At 33.9% G+C, this 12,150-nt stretch overlaps 2 protein-coding genes across 2 annotated transcripts in view; one reads left to right on the forward strand and one right to left on the reverse strand.

The window, feature by feature from the left end:
* Nucleotides 1–12,150, reverse strand: part of LOC132938193 (uncharacterized) — a 53,004-nt gene that overhangs the window by 19,991 nt on the left and 20,863 nt on the right. Inside the window, exon 2 of the mRNA XM_061004894.1 lies at nucleotides 2,706–2,822. Coding sequence (XP_060860877.1) covers nucleotides 2,706–2,822 — 117 coding nt within the window. The remainder of the gene's footprint in view (nucleotides 1–2,705; nucleotides 2,823–12,150) is intronic.
* The window catches only part of LOC132938194 (protein EFR3 homolog cmp44E), a 61,008-nt gene continuing 60,539 nt past the window's right edge, over nucleotides 11,682–12,150 (forward strand). Inside the window, exon 1 of the mRNA XM_061004895.1 lies at nucleotides 11,682–11,697. Within this exon, the coding sequence (XP_060860878.1) occupies nucleotide 11,697 (1 nt within the window). The 5' untranslated portion in view covers nucleotides 11,682–11,696. The remainder of the gene's footprint in view (nucleotides 11,698–12,150) is intronic.

The raw sequence follows: 12,150 nt of genomic DNA on the forward strand, positions 1-12,150 counted from the left end.
GATATTATAATATATTGTGTAATATATTCAATCACTTTTCGCTAAGAATGTTTCTCTCGACGTTACATGTAGCTAGGTTATAAGTTTTAACATTATATTACACGATAAACGCATATATTTTTTATGGGCTATGATGTTGTTCGTGGTCCGTTAATGAATCACATTTATTCACGCAACATTATTCCTCTGAATGTCAGGACAGCAGAATTAGGCATTTAGCAGTAAAGTTTTAAAGAGGACTTTCACAGTACTATGACTACTATGACTGCAATTTGCAGTTGACGAAATTCATAGATAATATAGTGTGTATCGTGCAGATACGGATGACATTTTATACTTTAAAATCAGTAGGTAAGTTATTACACCAATTTTTAAATTCTGAACTGGGCGAAGGAACTTTTGATTTTACAATATTGATGAGTGATTTTTCGAAAAACACAACAAAATGTCGAACAAAACTTTCCCGTTTTCGGCCAAAAATCATTTTTGAAATGTAATCGTTTTATCATTTTATCATATTCGTCAATTTAATTTCAAATAAAAATTATACATTTGGTGGCAGTCTACTTTTTAGTTTATATATGCTGTCGCCCGTGACGAGTATACCTTAAGGTAGATAGAAACTAGGTTTACATTATTACCTATGTATTTTTAATTTTATAATAATAATTATTTATGAAATAAATTTCCATTTGTTGAGTTTTTTTTTTCAGAATGATCAATCAACGCCTACTCGTCTTATTGACAGTGGCGTCGTAGTCCGTAAACAGTAATACTCGCACTTATTATTATATACAAACCATACCTATAAGTTTTATTTTCGTAATAAAAAAAAAAAAAACTAAAAACTAAAAACTCTTTTGTCTCTACTACTCACACACACAAACTTAAAAATATTTATTATTGTGTTCTTCCATTCATAATAATAATACATATTGTCGGTATTGATATCTTTGTATTTGTCCTTGGTTTTTTTCCGATACACCTTAGTTATATTTTATTCTCCTAGACAATTTCTTCGGAATTTTTAGCAAAACTTTTTAACCACAGTTGACCTCCTACCCATTTAAATATTATGGGTATACATATTTTTTAAAACAAACTCATCCGTTTGTACATATGGCGTTGGTATTCATTTATATGTTAAATACGTAAAATAACATTTTTTCATTGCGTAATTAAAACGACCGTAATTATGTTTTAAACCCTCGTCGTGTCGCCCGTTTCACTGCAGCAAACACGGGGGGTCACCGTCATTCATTCCACTGCGCACTCGTCTCGTGGTCACCGTGTCTCGGTTCGTGCCGGGCAAAAAGTGTCTAACCCGAAAAGTCTACTGTGGAAAAGTCCACGACCCGTGTCGGAGAGGGAAAAAAATGATAAAATGCATATTGTGATATCAACTATTATTGGATAATGTTATAGATCCCCCTTTCAACGAAAAATTTCATTGACACTCTTTTATACGCGTGTACAGACCGATCACGACTGCACGCGGACACACGATATTGGCTTATATACAAGCCGATTTATTAAACGTAAAACACTCATTATCTCAAAAAGTATTAATGTTTTTGAAAATATTTTTCTACATAGTTTCAAGTTGTTGAAACAACAACATTTTTATTAAAAAAATTATATTTTTAAATATTTTTTATCCTTTTGTTTTTTAAGTTTTTTACTTTTTTGAATGACAGCATATATAGTTTTAATTTCATTTTCCAAAGCAGAATATTTTTCTAAGTATTTTAATACATAAATATAGAATTTAGGACGAGTAGTTTATGAGTTAAAAGTATTTAAGGTTTAGACAAGCGGAGTAGTGGACACACACTTGCGGGGCAACCCCATACCACTCCACTCCGCCCATCGAAACTTTAAATGCTTATACCTCATAGACTACTCGCCCTGAATTAGATTTTTATGAATCAAAATACTTAGAAAAATATCCTGCTTTGGAATATGAATTTAAAACTCTAGGCTGTCATTCAAAAAATTAAAAAACTTAAAAAATTATATAGATAAAAAATATTTAAAAATATAATTTTTTTGATAAAAACATAGTTTTTTAACAACTTGAAACTATATAAAAAAATATTTTCAAAAACATTAATACTTTTTGAGATAATGAGTGTTTTACGCTTTATGAATCATCCTGTATATAGTATTTTGGTTCAAAGCAGGTGTACTATAGGTATGTAATATGCGTCTATTTCCGTGTTCATTCGCCGAAATCCTACCACAATACTAGCGATATATATATATGTGGCTGTTGTCAACCACCTATTTTTAAGTGGGTGGGGGAACCGGTGCCTTCCCAAATGGAAATGTACAATAACTCAATATCGTTTCGACATAATTTTCCGCCGTCTTGTGGCCGGTTAAATTGTGTGGGGGGGGGGGGGGGAGGCGCACACGCACACATTATAATGATGTGTCGGGATGGGTAAGACAATAAACCACACGGACCTCGGCAGTCCGTCGGCACTGACCATATTATAGTAATATTATGTTACAGTAATAATTTGCGGCCTAACCTAACCCGGTCCAATGGTTGCCGTGCATGCACGTAACCGCGTTACATGTGCGCACTATGCACGGCGGCAGCACAAAATGTGGCGTGCACGGAATAAACTTTTATGAATTGTGATAATGACGCATATTGTTGTAAAACGGGACGGGACGAGTTTATTTTGTTTGCGTACCGATTTTCTTGATCCGCACGTCCCGGTTGAACGACACTCTTGGCCTCTGCGACGAGTCGGACTTTTGCGAGTCCGATCTGTACACGTCCAGCATGTTTGCGGAGTTTAGCTCGGGATCTGTGAACAAAACGAGTGCCACGCATGTAGTTATAAATATATCTATGTTTTATTTGTGTAATTAAAATTATAAATTCGTTAAATCGTGCGTTACACGCATCGGTGTGTGTGTGTGTGTGTGTGTGTGTGTGTGTGTGTGTGTGTGGTCGTCAAACACACGCGACGAATAAACTTGGGTGATATAAAATATACGAAACACATTATTCCAATAACGAAAACAACAACAACGATACAAAAGGTAAAAAAAAAATAACGAATACCCTGCGAACCCGAACTTGTGCGCGTGTAACAACTTTTGAAGTAAAACGAAATAATAATATCGCTTAATGTTCAATAAATATTATTATCCTCTACATTTGAGTGGCATTCACGCGGTTCGATGGTTTACCTAAATAATGTTACGAAATTGGGCGTTAATTAATTAGTCAGTTAGCAGTGGAGGCTGTGTTAGTCAATTTTCTAATTAACTTAATAACTTAACTATAGTTAGAGAATCCCTAGCGTATAACAACTTAGCTTTTTTTCGGTTATTTTTTCCCACGTGAACTTCGAACTCATTGAGTCAACAAATATACGTTGTAAGGTACTGCGATAACCATTAACTGTAATAAAGCTTAACTCAACTAACCGAAGCAAATCTTGTCCATCGACTTGCCCATCACCTTCGCGTAGAATAATAACATTAATAATAATATTACCTGCCCGTAATATGTCTATTTCATTCTCTCTCTCTCTCTCTCTCTCTCTCTCTCCTCATTTTTTCGACGGCCCGCCCGCCTAACTCGCTCTGCAGCGGCTGCACGGCCACGGTTGAGGTAGGAGTGCGCGCGCCATCGTTGCGTCACTGGCCATGTAGGGTAACCCGGGTATCGGAGCCCGAGGACCGCCGTGGCCCACACGAAACTACGGCGCCCACACTGCCCAATATTATGTGCGGCGCGCATGAGTGTGCGCCGCGTGTCCACATAACATTATGATTGTAACGCGGTGTCTTCGCGACTGACGGACACGACGGCGACGGACGGCTTTACGCATACAATATAACATTATAAATATTATAATAGTAGTCATACCGTACCCCATATGAATGCCGTTTCGCCAGTTAGAGGTTTTTTTTTGTCTGCGTCCTATATAAAGGTTCTGAGGTTTTTTTTTTTCATTTACACAGCTGCACAAGTGTCCGACAAGTGTCCACGCGTGCTATAACGCAGTACGCGTACCCGGGTGGTTCTTGTATCGAGGAGCGCACTGCGTAGTGTTATATCAAAAACTATATTATATCATATCAACGTCTTTGCCAATATTATTTTTTACGTCATTAATGGTCGATGCAATATTTTTGAAAAATTATATTATTAATTTTTCTGTTTTGTTGGATTTTTTAAATTTTTTTTTTTTTAACATGCATTTGTAATTCCTTATTCCAAAGCGGAATATTTTTCGGAGAACTTGGGTCACATTTTGGACGAGTTGCTTACGTGAGCTACAAGATTTTAAAGTTTTGACGAGTGGAGCGGGTACCACATGATGGAAGTCTCGTAAAACGTCGGTTCATTACATCACTCATCTGACTTTAAAAAATGTACAAATGCTTTTATAAAAAGGCGCGGTGGGTATGCATCTCTTTGACTATTCTCAGATTACGTTATAACAAAAAAGTTCAGTATACGTTATTATGTACTTGCCTTTGCCGGCAGGAGCTTGTTAATAAGTTATTATTCGCCGCGCATCAGTGGCCACATTTCATTCTCCCGACCATGTAGGTAACATTTTATTTATTTAATTAAATTAGAGACTGATGATGTATTTTTAACTAAGGAAAATTTTCACCGTTATATACACAGACTATAAAATTACTCTATGGGCTATAATATTATCGTATATACGCGTTGGTATATGATACCATTGGTTATATAAATACTAATATACTAGCAATTTTATAATCAACGGTAATACGTATTTATCATACTATTATTGGGCACATACATATTTTATTATTTACGCCACTGCAGGGCCACGGCAATACAAAATATTGAAAATCTATAAAATCAATCGATATGTCATTCTCTAATGATATTCTTTATTACGCGAACAATTATTCTTATTTACCTTGAAATATATTCTGAAATATGCGAAAAAACTTTTGCCATTAACTTAAACGTTTTGTAAAGATTTGGACTGCCGCCTGACCGCGTATAGACTCGTTAAAAATATGCAAAATAATATAATTCCGGCCTCCAGTGATAACCATAATAATACATCATTAATCGTGCATATACATATATATAATGGTAATTATTCGTATATTTTATACGTTGTTATACCCTGCAGGTACTATATATTGTATAATAACGTAGTAAAACGGCGTAATAACCACCCCGTGATGCAGGCGGCAATTATAATATGCTCTCGTTGCAGCGTCATCGTATAATATTTCGTTGCGATCGATCGACCTAATCACGCGGGAAAAAAATTTATGAAAACACGAATTTATATATTTTTAACGATAGCTGGGCACCTCCTAATCTACGAGACAATATAATATCGTACGAGACAATCAATACCTCGAAGGTATACAGACGGCGAAAATAAAAGACAACGGGACACTCTCGCCCCTGCCCCTCCCCCCCCCCCCCCCCACTCACACGACCCCGAGCGCTAGTATATTATTATAATGCGAACGCGATTCAATTCGAAAACATACTTTGGCCGCGGTTATGCGCACCGCAGAATATTGCTCGATCGTTATAAACATAAAATCGTTGGTAATTGTACCTATGATGCGCAGAGCGCGCGCGTAGGTCGCGTACTCAAATATTATAATATAATATTTTAGTGTTTCGCTCGTCGATATCCATTGGCAGGCGGGGGGGGGGAGGGGGTGTGCGTCGCACATTCATAATATCTCATCACATTAAAACCGCGTACGCACAATATATATCGAATATCTGTATATATAAAAAGACTCGTCCTGGGTGATTCATCATCGCCTAGCCGGAACTGCTGAAGCTATGGATATGAAATTTTCAGTAAATGTATCTATTACTATGTATAGGCGCACTAAGAAAGGATTTTTCGAAATTCGCATTTTAAATAGCTGCTCAGACAGGGACATTGAGGTTCAAGATGGAAATTGGAAATTTTATTTTTATTTATTAATAGTTGCCATTGGTTGCACTCTACAGTAGAAATTAGTAATTATTTATTATTGGTTGCCATTGGTTATTCGGGCGGATCAGGTACAATAGCTGGCATCAATTCGAATTATATTATAATATCAAAATTAACTTGGTACAACTTCGATAATTTAGAGTTAAATCCTACACTTACGTACAAACAGCACTGGATCCGCGACCTACCACGGATGAATTGCCTATACCTGATATTGCTTACCCTATTGCCTATACTGCTGCGAATCAGAATTGTTATTCCAGGAAACAGAAAAGTTAAGATACATTTCGAACACCATACACCGAATATTAAATAACGAATTGAACAAAGTTTGAGTCATATAGAGTTGGTACATTTAACGGGCAACGAAGTGCACGGGATCAGCTAGTATTTATATATATGTATAAATATGCGTGCGTGTGCGCTAATCGTGCGTACATTATTTTGTTGATACGGCAGCGCGTTTCCGACGAATGAAATAGAAAAAACAGCCGCTGCGAAACGAATTTTGGCCGGGCCGTCAAGGTCGCGCGCGATAACTCGCGAAAACCGACAACCTGACTATACCTGACTATACCTGACTATACCCGACTATACCCGACTATACCTGACTATAACCGTATTCGATTCGCCCACTCGGGCCGACGCTCGACCGTGTATTGTGTAGCACACTACGAGTGACCCGCGTACACACATATATATTATGTATATTGATTCAAGGCTGGGCGAGTTAATGATTTTTTTTCTTAACTCAGTCGAGTCGAGTTAATATGCGCCAATAGCAAAAGGTTAAGAGTTGATTTAACCATAGGTTAACTCGGTTAAGTTAAAAGTTGATACACATTTTTCGTTAACTTTTTATCAAGTCAAAACAAAAGTTAATTTGTCTATACAACGCTAACGTACTTCATTTTTTTCCAACCCAAAACTAAATTATAGGATATACTCCGGATATAGTGTTAATACTTCATACAGATTTCCATATAAGTAAGATTCGAATGATATACATTTTTAACTTTAAACGATTTACAATACATATTTTTTGACGTGAAAACGAAATAGATTGAAATAGTGAAATATTATAAGATTGAAAACAAAATAAATTAACTTAACTCACTTCTTAAAATGAAAATTAACTCGTTAATTAAGAAATAAATTTAATAAGTTAACAGTTAAGTTAATGAAAAGCCAAAAGTAACTAGTTAAGTTAAAAAGTTAAAATAAAATTAACTTTTTAACTTAACTTTAACTTTTTAACTCGTCAATGCCCAGCCTTGTATATTATACGGCTTATATACCAACATGAATTATTATTAGGCGTTTCCGGATCCATATAGGACTGGGCGAGCTCAGGTCCTGGCCCCGGTGACCGCGGTTACTCGTACGAAGATGGCGCCCCGGTCCCTTTGTAAAAAAAAAAAAATGACAATAGCCATTAATTATTCGACGTTCAACAGAGTGAACAATTTCCCGGCGGATTGCAAGTGAAACAACCGAAATCGTATCGTTATAATTAAAGACCGGACTTATATTCTCTTAAAACACCTTAAATATGATGCTAATATTCTCTTAAAAATTTAAAAAATATGCTAAAATATGCAAAATATACAAAAAAAAAGCAAAAATATGCAAAAATAATCAATAAACATCATTATATTTACTTCAATATGCATTTAAAATTTTTTTTTTTTCAATTTTATATTAATAGTGAATTAATTATTAGGTATTTAAAGTTTCGTATTCTAATGGAATATTATTGCACTTTAGTAAGAGTTGGAAATGATAAAATAAAAAATTGTAAATGTTCAAAAAAATTTTTTCTGGGTACCGTAATATTAAAATTAAAAATAAATACAAATTTTTTCTCACAATTTACGAAATATTCCAAAATATGCTAAATGAGTTAAATATTCTCTAACCCATAAAATATTCTCAAATATGCAAAAAAAACTTTTTTCTATGCATTCAGAATTGAACAAATCATCCACATTTTTTACTCTCATAAGACTGCATAGACCCAGTAACGATATGTAAAAACATATAAATCCGGTCTTTAGTTGTAATATTATAACGGTATCCATCGGGACACGCTGTGTTCTAATTAAATCCGTGGGCAAAAGACAAAACTGCGGCTTTTATTCCGCCGCATCATCGCATAGCTAGTTCGCGGCATAACCGGCGAATGGAAATCGCAGGAGTCGCGCAGGATGTACGTAGGGGACACGTAATAGGTTTTACAAAAACTATTAAATCACAATCGTTTGTGCATTCTAAAACAAACACGCGGAGATGTGTTTATATGATATTAGATATCAATTATAGTATAATAATATAATGAGCTAGTCGGAACATTATTATTAATCGAATCCAATATACCTACTGATATAATTAAAATCAGAGCTCCGATTTACTTCCGTACACTATTATAAGTTATATGAAATAATAAATTATATAATTATCTAATCATATATCTATACACATACATACCACCTACCTACCTACATGGTTACTAACATACATACATACATACACACATATATACATACATGTAAACAAATATATACATTTACATACACCTGGATATTATAATCCTAATCGAATTTTTCAATAATTATTCAATTTTTCATAGATTACTTAGCTGATCCATTCATTCAATTTTTTTTATAAAAATCACCACCGATAATCTAATATTAATCAATTGACTATATACATTAGATCATTTCACCTAGCTATATAATTCTAACCCATTAAAATTATACCTTACAATTACTATTCTTATACAATATACATATATTCATATATACATTAATATATTTATTGAGATATCAGATATATATAATTATAATAATTATAATAATAATAATATATTTATTGTTATCAAATTAAATGTATAAGACATGTTATAAACATAAATTAATTAATTTTTTGGTTCTTTTTTCTAAAGCAAAGGTTGTGCAGAAAAGAGAGTATATTTATAAAATGTAAGTAAATACATATACAGTATATACATAGTATACATTATATAATGGAGAAACTATTAAGAAAAGATTTACTATACGGATTAATAGAAATTGTAGGTATATAAATTTTAATTAAAGACTATGATAAGTTAAATATTTCATACGTGAAACATAATATTCCAGTAAAATAACTGTATACATTTTATCGATTACATAACACATGTCATAGATCATATATTAAATAAACATAATAATATCATAATATATTTAATAATTATTATCAATAACATAGTATACATTATACAATGGAAAAATAATTAAGAAAAGATTTACTATACGGATTAATAGAAATTGTAGGTATATAAATTTTAAATAAAGACTATATTTAGTTAGTTACTAACGAATTAATTAACAGTCTTTTATTAAAGACAATTATTTATTATAAAGATGTATGTATCATAATTCATTAAAGGATATATTTCTAACATTTTTTTATATTCAAATCGATATCGAGGATGGGTGAGAGAGCATTTATAACACGAATAACAACCACCACTTTTTAGGAAATAAGAGTGAATCAGCTAACCCTTTAACCACTTGAATATTATCTAACAGTCTTCGTGTATCACGAATAAAACAATAACCTGTTAATATTGAAGAGGTTGGATCTAACACTAAATTTATTTCCTTATTAATCTCATCGCGATACATATTTAACCATGGTATATCAGGGGTGGTACGAGCACGCGTGCGGATTCTCGCATACACATTTCGATTCTTCGACATACCACTCTTGATATAATTTAACGGGAAATTATTACTATAATCATAAAGCTCCCTCTCCTTCGACACTAAATAATTTACCATCAGACGATTATACATCTTTAGATTGAATATTACAGATGAGTTAATTTTCCGACTTGCCTAGATAAGATACAGATGATTTTATAAAAAAATTATCTAGATACAGATAAAGATAAATATATTTTACATTTACCTAGATAAGATAAAGATAATCTAACCTTTATCTAGATAATATTATAGATAACATTTTTTTTAGTATTTTTAAATTGAAAATGTGCAGTTAGGCACACAATTTATTTTGTCGAAAAACTTCGTAAAATAATGTCTCAAACCTCAAAGTACGTATATTAATAACATGACGTACTGATTGCCGATTGGATAGTATCTCTAAGAAAAATTTTAGTAAAAAAAAAATGAATAATGTATGAATAATTCGTGTAAAATGAATATTATGATTTAAATAAATTTATCTAGATAAGTAAATGTGTCATCTAAGATAACCAATAGATAAATGGCACAATAGTTATCTAGATAAGATAATAGATGAGTAATTTTTTATCTAGATAAGTCACAACACTGGTCTCTGATAATAAAAAAAACTAATCTAACGTATAATAATTACAGGTTAATTCAGTTGAATATTAATATATATGTATTTTAAATTGTTTTTAGGTGAACTGCTGGACCGGTCAAAAATGGTGCCAACGATGTATGGAGACAATCAAAGTGTGATTAAACTCGTAAAAAATCCAGAGTTTCATAGAAGAACAAAGCACATAGGTGTTCGCTACCACTATATAAGAGAAAAATTCAATGAGGGATTGTTTTCATTGGAGTACATATCCAGCAAGGAGCAGACATATTGCGGACATTATGACAAAGCCAACTCCACGAACGCGGTTCGATGAGCCAAGGGAGATGTTAGGAGTTATAAATATTGATGTATAAGGGTATATTGTTTAAGGGAAAGTGTTGGAATTATAAACAAAACACCCTATATAATGTAGTGTATAAGTAATATATTCACAATGTAGTTCAGCAGACGCTGACTATACATTTTTATAATACTACAGCATAATATATGTCTTGTGTAGTGTATACACAGTTAGTCGTTGATTTATATTACGCCTCGTAACACTATTGTACATCGTATCATTATACTTATTATTATATTATGTATATATCCGATCTTATTATTGTTTACCTTTGACTTCTGTATATCTGTGTACTTCGACAATTAGGTATATAGTTATAATCAAATATATAATATATTATTATTATATATATTGCACACGATTATCATGATGGTTGTTTATCATAATATCATAGGTACACGCAGGACGTCGACCCGCAGCAAGATTGCCGGTCGGTTTTTCACTCTCTAGACGACAGTGTGACTCTTTCGAATTCCGGGGGCACAAAATCATCCATTCTCCGGTCGACACACGTCTGTTGTTATAGTCGTAGTAGTTGTTGTCGCTATAATAGTACCTATTATCGTCGTCGCCGTCGGACTACAATGGCTGAATGGGTGCACCCCGGTGACTGGTGCACCGCGAAAGCCGTGATTGATTGCCAAGAGACACGCGTACGTACAATATAATACTATACAAGTATGTGATGCGTGCGCGCCACATTTGCGGGGGCGGTCACATAATATAGAAACGATTTTCGGCACAACGTGCGTTTTAAACGACCGCGGACCGACCGCGACTAATCGCTCGTTGTTCGCCAATCACAATATGATTCCTATATGTGTAGGTACGATATAGGTGCTGAGTAATATTTAACGATCGCTGTCGCATGCGACAAGATTTCGTCGTCATCGGTTCGTCAACTCTGCACAGCTCACGAGCTTTTGGTCGACGGGATATCATATTATTGTGACATTATATTATTCTACTGCAGCGGTCAGCGACAGGCTGCCCTCCGAGTCTTCAGTGAGTAAACATCAAAAATTCCGCGTCGCAGCACGTTGTCATAATATATTTATCCATATTGCATATATTATTCCCTTGTAGGGCTCTTATTTCAAACGTTCAAAACACTCGAGCCGGGTTCCATGAACAATCATTAAACGTTCATCGAACCAATAGCGGTCCCTTAAACACGATTTAGTGGCCCACGATTGATCCATTAAATTTCATTCAACCGTTATTAAAAATTAATTAATTTTTCATGCGACCCGGCACAGTAGTCAAAAAAATTTAGCACACACGCATAAAATATTATCCGAATTATGGAATTCTGCACACAGGTACCGCGAGTGTGCGCCGCATAAGATACCAGTGCCGGATTTTCAAAATTGTTCCGGGGGGTGGGGGGGGGGGGGGAGTCGTAAAAAATAATATGTATTATTTTTTTTTTTTTTTTAATTATTTAATTGATTATAT

The sequence above is a fragment of the Metopolophium dirhodum genome, chromosome 2 (genome assembly GCF_019925205.1).
Source record: "Metopolophium dirhodum isolate CAU chromosome 2, ASM1992520v1, whole genome shotgun sequence".
Classification (NCBI taxonomy): Eukaryota; Metazoa; Arthropoda; class Insecta; order Hemiptera; family Aphididae; genus Metopolophium; species Metopolophium dirhodum.